Raw genomic sequence first — 12,241 nt, 5'->3', positions numbered from 1 at the left:
ATATTGATGGGCGGGGGACCGCACTCCTACGTAAAGTTGCGGTCGATCTGAAAACCGCTCCAATTGGTCCACCTTTTTTATGTTGTTAAATTTGAAAAAAAAAGGACTGGGTGTGTTTGTTTCACCCCAATATGACAGTCTATACACTATACTTACACACATTTCTGTCCAAACAGCTTGTAAAGTAGATTTTTCACCATAGGTGCCCTTTAATGCATTTATTAAAAAAAAAAAAAAACAAACGGAATAAATACATAAAGAAGAAAATCTTTACATTGTACTCTTTGCATTTTATTCAAATCAAATCACAATGGACATAAATTAATGCTTGATTCCCATTTGATGGAACAGTCATCATTTACTCACTCTTCACTAGTTCCAACCCTGTTTTTTCTGTATGCACAGAAGAAGATATTTTAAAGAAAGCTGGACAACAGTAACTGAATTCCATGGTTCTTGTTTTTCCTACTAAGGATGTCAGAGGTTACAGGCTTTCTTCAAAATATCTTCTTTTGTGTACAGAATAAAGTAGGTATGGAAACCACTTGAACGGGAGTAAATAGTGAGATTTTAAATTTTTCAACTATCAAATTACACTCATTTAATTCCACCCCAGTTATTATGTTAATTCTGTAAGCTCTAAAACATAACTGGGGTACACATAACTGGTATACAGGTGCACATACATGACTAAATTAAAAAATCTGGACTATGTATAGTACTAAAGAAGCATTTGTGCATCAGTGTTGTTGGTATTTTGGGACCTTAATTGTTATCCTATAGTGCAACACAAGGAATTTCCTGATCCATCATTATTATTAATATTATTATTATTATTATTATTATTATTATTATTATTGTTATTATTATTGTTATTATTATTACATTACTAAATGTGTTCAAATGTTTGCTGGATAAAATAATGTGCTTGTTTTCGTTATATAGTTGTATTTGTTTTGCAAGTAGCAGTGTCAGTAACATTTAGTTCCTCGGATGTAATTCCTTTGGGTGTGAATCAAATGGCATGGGACATTGTGCAACTTTTTTTTTGCTTGTGGCTTGAGGAAGATTATAAAATAAAGTTAATCTCTGTGTGAAAACAGATAAAAAACTATCGTGCCAAACCGTTCTAAGAACAATCAGGTGTGGTTCCAGTTGGGTTTCCAGCACAATTACAAACTGTTCTTGGCCCAGAATTCTAGGCTAGACAATTGTGCTGGATTGGTAGAGCTCATGACTTAGCCACTCTACAGCCTGGCTGCCAGGTTCTGAAGAACTCATTTCTACCATAAATATATATCAGAAAAACTGAGTCCCAAAAACAAGTAGTGATAATCGTCCATATCACTGTTTAAATTACAATTACAGTGAAAGTATTCATAGCGCTTCACTTTTTCCACATTTTTTGTATGTTACAGCCTTATCCCAAAGTGGATTCAATTCATTTATAATACCCCATAATGACAGTTTGAAAAAGATTTTTTGAAATTTATTACAAATAAAAAAATCACATGCACATAAATATTTAAAACCTTTGCCGTTTCAGCAGTTTCATTAGAGTTTACCTGTGATTTGAAAAGCCATACACCTGTCTATACAAGGTCTCAGGGTTGACGGTGCATGTCAAAGCACAAACCAAGCATAAAAACAAAGGAATTGTCTGCAGACCTACGAGACAGGATTGTTTGTGGCACACAAGGCTGGGGAAGGTTACAGAAAAATTTCTGCTGCTCTGAAAGTTCCTACGAGCACAGTGGCCTCCATCATCTGTAAGTGGAAGATGTTTGGAACCACCAGGACTCTTACTAGAGCTGGCCAGCCCTCTAAGCAAAGTGATTGGGGAAGAAGGGCCTTAGTCAGGGATGTGATCAATAACCCCGGTCTGAGCTCCAGCGTTCTTCTGTGGTGAGAGGAGAACCTTACAGAAGGACAACCATCTGTGCAGCAATGGCCAGACAAAAGCCACTCCCTGCCTGGAATTTGCCAAAAGGCATCTGAAGGACTCTCAGACCATAAACACAATTCTCTGGTCTGATGAGACTAAAATTGAACCATTTGAAGTGACAGCCAGGCTTTACATTTGGAGAAGACCAGGCTGCGCTCATCACCAGGCTAATACCATCCCTACAGTGAAGCATGGTGGTGGCAGCATCATGCTGTGGGGATGTTTTTCAGCAGCAGGAACTGGAAGACTAGTCAGGATAGAGGGAAAGATGAATGCAGCAATGTACAGAGACATCCTGAATAAAAACCTGCTTCAGAGTGCTCTTGACCTCAGACTGGGGCAACGGTTCATCCTCCAGCAGGACAATGACCCAAAGCACACCTCCAAAATCTCAATGGAGTGGCTTCACAACAACTTGGTGAATGTCCTAAGTGGCCCAGCCAGAGCCCAGACCTAAATCCTATTAAACATCTCTGGAGAGATCTGAAAATGGCTGTACACGGTCACTTCCCATCCAACCTGATAGAGCTTGAGAGGTACTGAGACAGGTGTTCCAAGCTTGTGGCATCATATTCAAAAAGACTTTAAGCTGTAATAGCTGCCAAAGGTGTATCAACAAATGACTGAGCAAAGGCTGTGAATACTTATGTACATGTGATTTTTATTTATTTATTTATTTTTTATAAATTTTGCAACTCTTTCACAAAATCTTTTCACATTGTCATTATAAGGGTATTGTGTGTAGAATTTTGAGAAAATAAATGAATTGAATCCATTTTGGAATAAGGCTGTAACCTTATATACAATATTTATGACTGAAGCATGGCAAGAGTGTGTAAGAACCAAGCAACATGTTCCTTTAAGAACCACATCAAAAAAAAGTTATGTGCAGCCTTAAATATAACACATTTGCAGTTAGGTTATGCCATTTCCCACCAGTCACTGTAGTGAACAATTATAAAACCTAATTTAACCAACACAATTTTAAAGGAAGTGAAAAAGGAAGTGAAAAAGGAAGTGAAAAATGAAGTGAAAAATGAATGTACTCCAATTGCAAGAAAAAAGGGTCTTAAATGGGTTAATATTTTCCTGATCTGCCACCAGCAGCAAGCTATATTTATCCTACAAAATGACACTGCAATGGCATTAGAAGAAAACGTCCACACAGTGATTGAAGATCAGAGTGCTTAATAAGGTTTCTGCAGTGAAATGTGTGCTGCTACTGAAGGTCTCTGTGTCCTTCTGCTCCCGTCTCATAGCTGGACCAGAAATCACAACACACAAGCACAGCGAGAATAAGAATGAGGGGGAGAGAGCCATCCTCTTCTGCAAATCCGTGGGTTATCCGTATCCACAGTGGAGCTGGCGAAAAATTGATAACGGCGCCAGTATGGTATGTTCATTTTGAAGGATGCTTATGTTTGGTTTGTTTAAAGATGTCGTCGAGCCTCATTTTGATTTCAGACTGTAAAGGTTGGGGGAGGAGGAGATTTTTATATAACCCTATTGCAGATTTTTTACATCAAATGCATATACCACAAATGTTTTATGAAAATAACCCATATATACTAGTATGATGATATCTAAATGCTTAGTAGCTCAGTGGCTCTATGATATCTATTTTTTTTGTTCCATGTTTCTTTTTTCTGTATTTGATTTTTTTTTTTTTATGGAATTATCCTTTTTGTAACTGTTTTAATGTATACATTTGATGTTATTAATAGCTACGCTTGTCTAATTAATTGAAACAATGAAACCAATCAACAACACAGAAATACATATATCAGGTTTGTTCATCTTCATTAAAAAAAATATGCAATTAATGTTATCAACCTAAAGGTGATATCAAGCCCACCTTTAGGTTATCAACCTAAAGGTGGGCAGTTTTTACTCTTTTGCATTTTACTTCCGAAATTTAAAAAACAAATATGTGTGTGTGTGTGTATATGTGTATATATTTATAATAATAATCATGCATCATGCGTTATGTAGTTTATTTCAACTGTTTGGTGATTTGCAAGAATCAAATTCACTTTATTAAACTATTAAAATTACCGTAATTAACTATTATATTTTATCCATAACCTACAGAAGAAAAAAATAGTAGTTAATAGTCACATTAAAAAACAACATGCAAATTAAAAGCCATCAGCATTTAGATTTTTTTATTTATTTATCTATTTTGCGACCCCTAGGGTGATTACGTTATATTAACGACAGAGCACATTGATTTTATGGCACCAAGGTAAACTTTCTGACATCTTTACGGCACTCAGGCACGTAAAAAATAAATACAGGTCACAACAGGATGTGGAGGATGGGGGTTGTGAGTCACTGGCATTGTAATTTTGGGGGTTGCGGGCTGAAAATTTTGGGAACTCCTGATTTATACAACAGTTCGACGACATAATCGTGTATATAGAAAAGAAAATCAAATATGGAGTCTCAAAAACCCTTTTGTACAAAAACTACTTTCTTCCGCCATTCATTCATATCTGCAGCTGATGGTTAAAACAGCAGAAACCGTTGCTTAAAACGCGTCACTTTAGAGCTAGTATATGAATCATTCTCTAGCTTAATGTTTAAAGTGAAGACAAAACAGGTGATTTTGCTCACATTTTAGGGTTATAATGCTAAACGGCCTGAAATGCCATCAGTCTACAGAGATTTTACATTACTTCTGTTGCAATCGAGAGATCACAAAAACCCTGAAAAAGCCAAAGCAAAAACTAGCAGATTAAATTGTATAAATACAGCACTACAACATACAAAAGAGAGTGATCGACTTAGAATGCCACTTAACCGATTTTGTAATCATATTTCGTACAGCTGATCAAATGAGAAGAAAACGCTAATTTTTTGTCCTTATTATGTGGTCTCTGTCGCCATCTTGTGGCACAACCGCCTTTGCTTTGCTCAGTATGACGAGCTGATGGCTGCTGACTTCCAAAATTATAAATATTTAAAATAGGCACTATCCTTATAAATAAACTGCATAGTTTCAATCTAAGCAACTGCATTCTCGCCTAAAAAGCCTTAAGTACATTATGTTGTCTAACAGTTGCAATATTTGCCAAACTGTTGTAAATTTATCGATCTGTTGTCACTTTGTGAGGGCGGAGTAATACACAAGCGTGAAAAGGCTGTACGAGTGCCGTTATTGCAGAATATTGCAAGGCCATCAGCCAATCAGATTCGAGAACCAGACAGAACTGTTGTACAAGTAATGAAATAGACATAAATATATGTGTATGTAAAATGTGTGTGTATGTTTACCTTGTTTTCCTTACCTCATAAATCGTAAATCACACAGAATAATATAATAATCTAAAAAATGTAAAAATGGAATAATCTAAAAAATGTAAAAATACGAAATTGTTTCATGTGAGGGGTAGGGTTGGGTAAAGTGGACAGTATATGCAGTCTGTACAGTATGGGAAGACCCCATAAAGATATGTATATGTATATGTACATAAGTGTGTGTGTGCATCTTTCCTTCCCTGTCTCTCACTTGTCCATCTCTTTCCACCCAGGAAATGATGGACAACTCCTCTGGCCGCTTTTTCATCATCAGTAAGGACGGCTACACCGAACTGTCCATCATCAACCTTGACATCAACTCTGACCCGGGAGAGTATGAGTGCAATGCCACCAACTTCATCAACTCCACCTCCAAGAAATGGATTCTGCGGGTCAGGAGCCACCTGGCCCCCCTGTGGCCCCTGCTGGGAGTTCTGGCTGAGATCATCATCCTGGTGCTGATCATCGTCATCTACGAGAAGCGCAAGAAGCCCGATGAGGTGCCTGATGGTGAGTTGAAAAGGGTGGGTTACTGTCTCAATATGGATTATTTATAACTGACGTTTCATTTTACAAAATGGAGTTTTAATTAGAAGAGATTTAAAGTTGCGCTAAGCAGTGTTAAGTAAAACACTTGTGATGTTCCACCACACACTGCAGCCAATCAGCAGTAAGAGGTGTGTCTAGAAACTATATTGGAGATTTTAAAAAAGGGAGAGGTCATGTATTGAGTGTGGGTGTGTTTGTTTTTGGCTCAAATATCAACATCATTTAGCAAAATTCACTACAGGTAGAATTCAGAAAGTTTTGTTAATAGCTACACCGGTGGCTGTTGTGAATTGTGAGTACTTAAAGGGATAGTTCACCAAAAAATGTCATTATTTAATCGCCCGTTCACTTCTTCCAAGCCTGTTGGGCTTTCTTTCCTCTGTTGATCACAAAAGTAGATATTCTTAAAAATGCTGGAAACCTGTAACCATTGACTTCAATAGTATTTGTTTATACTACTATGGAAGTCGACAGTTACAGGTTTCCAGCTTTGCAGCAGAATAAAGAAGCTAATAAAGGTTTGTAATCACTTGAGGGCAAGTAAACAGTGAGTGCATTTTAATTTTGAGGTGAACTATCCCTTTAACTATATTTCTCTCACTTGTGCACACATAAAGTGCAATAAACTGAACTTTTTCTTTTGGTCAGAAGTCAAATAAATTTGGAAATAAATTTGTAGCTACATAAGCTTCTCTCAATAATAGAATAATTACAGCAGTGAAGAAAGCATATGATCATAGCAATTTGAATATTTTAGTGTTGTTGCAAATAGTTAATACACTGCCAATAGAATAAAAACAATTATTAAATGACAATTCTTACATCAAATTCTAATATTTTATATACATTTAAAAATAATACTCTTTGTTAGTCCAAGAATCTACTATAGGACTATAACATAATCTTAGTACATACACCTACAATGGTCCCAAATATAATTTGTAACCTAAAACACATTTTCTTACTTGAAATTACTATATAAATACAATAGTCAACCTTTAAAGTGAATTAATTCTTCATTAAGTTGTTTTAAAGCTATTGAAAAACATATTCTTGTCTGAACAGTTTTGAAAAACATTTTGATGACTACTGTAGATCCTTGTTTATAAGATCCTTGTTCACATTCTGCATTATCTTAAAATGATTGCACTTTCTTAATTGAGAAGTTAAGAGGCTTCAATGTTACCGGTTCCCTTAATTTGAAATTTAATAGATACATTCAAAAAATATTTAAAATGAGCTGAAACAACACAATTTTTGAGATTTCATTGGGACAACTTAATTTTTTATGTTCAATCCACATAAATTTGTTAAAAGTGTTAAGTTAACTTAATCAATTTGTGTTGGGACAATATGAATGAATTGTGAGGAACCCTACATTTTTTACAGTGTACATGTAAATGTTCTTTTGTGATTCATTTTATAAAAGACTGATGATGTGTATAAAATGTTCCATGTTTTAAGATCTTAAAGTAGTTCACTTAATGATCGAAAATTCAGCGTTCAACATTGCCATCCTCTTCTTATTCTAAAACTCAATAGTCAATTAGTACATTTACATGGACACCAATAATCAGATTTTTAATGCGATTAAGACAATAGCCTGATTAAGAGTCTACCATGTAAACATCGATTTTTGATTAATTTAATCTGAGTAAGGTCATAATCAAACTTAACAGTAGTTGAATTAAGACATGTGGAGTGTTCCGATTTTAATCGCATTATTGATTACACCTTAATTACCATTGTGTAGTGTTCTGCATTTTGCATTATGTATATATATATTATATATTATATTATATATATATATATATATGGAATACAAATAAAAAAAGAAAAAAACATGTTTTCTACAAAAATATTAAGCAGTGGAACTGTTTTTAACATTGAACAAAGTAAAGAACCTAGCAGAATGAACTGCATGACACTGAGGACTGGAAAGAAAAAACAACAAACAAAAAATACAGTAAAATACAAATAAAAAGTCTTTTTAAATTGTAATATTTGACAAGATTACTGTTTATTATTTGTGATCAAATAAATGTTGCTTTTGCATGCTTCTTTCAAGCACATCATACCAACAACAACCAAAGTGGTGAAGTTTTAGACCTGTAGTAGTATTGAATTTCATTTAAAGAAGCCAAGTGTCCTTTACATGTTCACAGTTTGTAGAGTTTCCCACTGCGTCACAAGACCTTTAACTCAAGTTTATTGGAACACCATACAGTCTGTTATGTGATCCTGACCCGGTCTCTTCCTCAATAATTCAGTCTGAGGCCATCCAAACCAAAAACGCGCATGCACACACCCATGGTTATTTTCCTGCAGGGCACCTGTGTTAGGTCATCTGGACACTAATCTGATATTCAAGAGAAACATGACTCCGCAGCGTACGGCTAGGTAGTGGCCAGTGAATTATTGATGTGCTTGGATGTTTAGTCCCACGCCACTTAGAGATTACCTACAATGCACTGTGAGGGAAAATGAGACCTAAATGTATTGCTGCATGGCAATAAATGTACTTTAGTCTTGAGGTTTTCTTTTATGTTTACATCCTGTCTAAAGGCTTTTCCACACCAAGGATGATAGCTATAAAGATAATGAAGGCATTCTATAAATAGTTCTGAATTTAAAACAACAGAGTTCAGACCACAGCTGTAACGATGAATATGTAGAGAAATGATATAGTTTTATATAGATTATAGGGTTTTTAAGTTACTAAATGATAAATACTAATACTAAATGACATCTAGTCAGAATTCATTTTAATATACTAGGGCTGGGCGATTAAAAAAAAACTTTATTAATTGAACACTCATTGATATACTACTTCTTTTTAATGTAATTATTTATTTACTTTTTTCCTGGCAGCAAAGTCCCTTGATTATTCACCAGAATGACAGAAAAGTCCCTAGCCATATTGACCTAGAAATGAGCAACATTTTATTTTACATCAGTTTTATGTAACAATACAAAAGTTTTATGTATTCAATCAACCAAATCATTCATTCATTTATTTTTCGGCTTAGTCCCTTTATTAATCTGGGGTCGCCACAGCGAAATGAACTGCCAACTTATCCAGCATATGTTTTACGCAGCCCGTCCGGCTGCAACCCATCACTGGGAAACATCCATACACACTCATTCACACATACACTACGGACAATTTAGCAATTCACCTGTACCGCATGTCTTTGGGCTTGTGGGGGAAACCGGTGCACCCGGAGGAAACCCACACCAACACGGGGAGAACATGCAAACTCCACACAGAAATGCCAACTGACACAGCCGAGGCTCGAACCAGCGACCTTCTTGCTGTGAGGCGATCATGCTACCCACTGTGCCACCGTGCAACCCTCAACCAAATCAATATAATAATAATAAAGGACAAAAAAAAAAAAATATATATATATATATATATATATATATATATATATATATATATATATATATATATATATATATATATATATATATATATATATATATATATATACAAGCTTTAACTTCAACACATTTTAGTTAAACTCATCATAAACCAAACTAACTTAAATTTCCAGGCCCAGTCACAATACCTATTATTACCCTTTACAATACAATCAATAGGTGATAAAATATTAAATTAAGCTCCATGAAGATGTAAATCAAGTAAACTCTCAGAATATGCAAAACCCACAAAACTTACACACACACACACACACACACACACACACACAAAACAATTATGTCAAGCAAAAATCATCACACATTACCGAATTTAGATAACTCAATCTTACAAGCTTAACAAAGTAGATTTTCCATTCGTACACGCTGAAACAACTCTGTAATCAATGCACTTCGATATATCCTTCCAGTTCGTATACGTTAAAGTAGATTTTCCGTTCGTACACGCTGAAACAACTGTTTAATCAATGCACTTTGAAACATCTCTTCTACCATGTTCTAACTCAATATAATAATATAAAATAGTAATATTTAAACATATACTAACTACCAAATTAGCAAACAAACAATATACCCTTGAATACAAAACTCATAACATCATTCAGTTTGAAGAAGAATAACATTTGCTTACCTGATCATCCGTTGATAATGCTGAACCCAGAAAACTAATTCAAACTAAATCCAGGAAAAAACGGAAAAACCCAAAACAAATAGGCAACTCAAGTGCCAAAATAAAACTAAAATTACACATCTCACTCAAATCGAACCCAAAACATGATGCGAACCACCATACAAGGCGCTCTAAATATCTTTCTATCAGGTGACAGTTGTGATCCAATCACAAATCACCCAGTTAGAAGTGGAAATAAAATTCTAATGACAACCGTCACATAATTACTGTTTGATTTGATTACACGAGCTGGATTCACCTGTCAGATATGCTAGAAATGCAGCACGCTGAGGACATCTTCTGGTTACAAGGGGAAGAAGCAACAAACAAAAAAAAATAGATACAAGTTTAGTTATTACATTTAAATTTGTTGTTATTGTCCTTGGTGTGAACAACCCTATAAGCAGGGAATTTGGCATATTGGAGTATTTGTATTGCTTATTTATCATCTTAACACATTATTATTCACACAAAAAAGAATGACTTACTAATGTCTCTAGGCAAGCTCTTTTAATATTTTATCAATAAAATACATGCTATTAGTACTTATTTGTTTAGAGATTTATTTTTTGATTTGTTAGCTTATTCTTTGAGTACTACTCCATAGTTTTAATACGTACTAATATGTATTCATTAAATACTAGTATTGTTTGTTAAATGCTAGCACTTATTTATTTGATATGACATATTAGATACTAGATGTTATTTTAGTAGTGGTTAGTAATTAAATAAAATATAGTGTGACCAAAATATATGCTAGTAACATTTTGTAATGCATATTATACTAGTCAAAACTGAATGCCTTAATAGACAGATTCCGTATAGCTAAATGACAAAAAAAAAAAAAAAAAATTTTCTATTATTAACTACTTTCAAATAGTTGTGGTCCAGAGTCACAAGAATTTAGTACTTGTATCTAAAAATAAGCACCAGTATTTAATAAACATGTCTAGTAGCTAGTGAATAAGTGCTTGCATAAAATAAATGAGCACTCGTGCATTTAACAAATAAGTAGTACCTAAATAATTCAATTCAATTCACCTTTATTTGTATAGCACTTTTACAATGTAGATTGTGTCAAAGTAGCTTCACATAGAAGGTCATAGTAAATTGAAACAGTGTCAGTTTAGTTTTCAGTGTTTAAGTTCAGTTCAGTTTAGCTCAGTTCAAGCACTGAAGAGCAAATCCGTCGATGCGCAGCCCTTCACCAATTGGCGAAAGTGAAGAATTGAAAACCTCAAGAGAAACCAGGCTCAGTTGGGAACGACCATTTCTCCTCTGGCCAAAGATCTTGTGCAGAGCTGCAGTCTAGGCGCCGGAGACCCGTCTGTCCCTGGAGCGTCACAGGAATCAGTCTCATGCTCTCCACTCCTCCATGACCACAGCAGCTGCTCAGGATAGGCCTGGTCCAGGATTATGGAAACCTTCTTCTCGATCATCTCGTCGCTGGTCTTGGATCAAATCAGAGGCACTACATACCCTGAAGGCCTCGGGATGAGTATCCCCAGGTGGAAATAGAGAATAAAGCGAACTATTAGCGTAGCTGCTGTTCGTAGTGTATATAAACAAGATGCGTGGAGCACATTCATGTACTGTATCATACCGCTAAGTGGTGCACTGAGTGTATGCTTTACTAAACAAATAGGTCTTTAATCTAGTTTTGAACTGCAAGAGTGTGTCTGAGCCTCGGACATTATCAGGAAGGCTATTCCAGAGTTTAGGGGCCATAAAAGAGAAGGCTCGACCACCTTTACTTGACTTTGCTATTCTAGGTACTACCAGAAGCCCTGAGTTTTGAGATCTTAAAGAGCGGGTTGGATTGTAGCGAGACAGAAGGTTGGTTAGATAAACAGGAGCTAGATTATTTAAAACTTTGTAGGTAAGAAGCAATATTTTATAATCAATACGAAACTTGTAGCCAGTGTAAGGAGGATAAAATTGGGGTGATATGAGCATATTTTCTAGACCTGGTAAGAATTCTGGCAGCTGCATTTTCTACTAGCTGAAGTTTGTTAATAGAGGATGCTGGGCAGCCAGCAAACAGAGTGTTACTGTAGTCCAGCCTAGAAGTCATAAAAGCAGCTTTTCTGCATCTGAGATGGATAGCATACTTTGTAACTTAGCAATATTTCTTAGATGAAAGAAGGCAGTTTTTGTGACATGGGATATATGATTTTTAAAAGTTAAGTTGCTGTCTAATATGACACCCAGATCTTTTATAGTAGAGCTAACGCTAACTTTGCATCCCTCTAATTGCAGGTCGAGTTGTGAGATCTGCTGTGTACAGGATTTAGGCCCAATAAGTAATAATTCTGTTTTGTCTGAGTTTAAGA

The 12,241-nt window shown here is 35.3% G+C and overlaps 1 protein-coding gene across 1 annotated transcript in view; it reads left to right on the top strand.

The window, feature by feature from the left end:
• Nucleotides 1–12,241, top strand: part of nptna (neuroplastin a) — a 54,787-nt gene that overhangs the window by 35,797 nt on the left and 6,749 nt on the right. The window contains exons 4-5 of the mRNA XM_056452194.1: nt 3,205–3,338; nt 5,479–5,755. Of these exons, the coding sequence (XP_056308169.1) occupies nt 3,205–3,338; nt 5,479–5,755 (411 nt within the window). The remainder of the gene's footprint in view (nt 1–3,204; nt 3,339–5,478; nt 5,756–12,241) is intronic.

This window comes from Danio aesculapii, chromosome 25 (assembly GCF_903798145.1).
Source record: "Danio aesculapii chromosome 25, fDanAes4.1, whole genome shotgun sequence".
Lineage (NCBI taxonomy): Eukaryota > Metazoa > Chordata > Actinopteri > Cypriniformes > Danionidae > Danio > Danio aesculapii.
The sequence above is the reverse complement of the archived record's forward strand: the minus strand, read 5'-3'. Positions and strand labels throughout refer to the sequence as shown.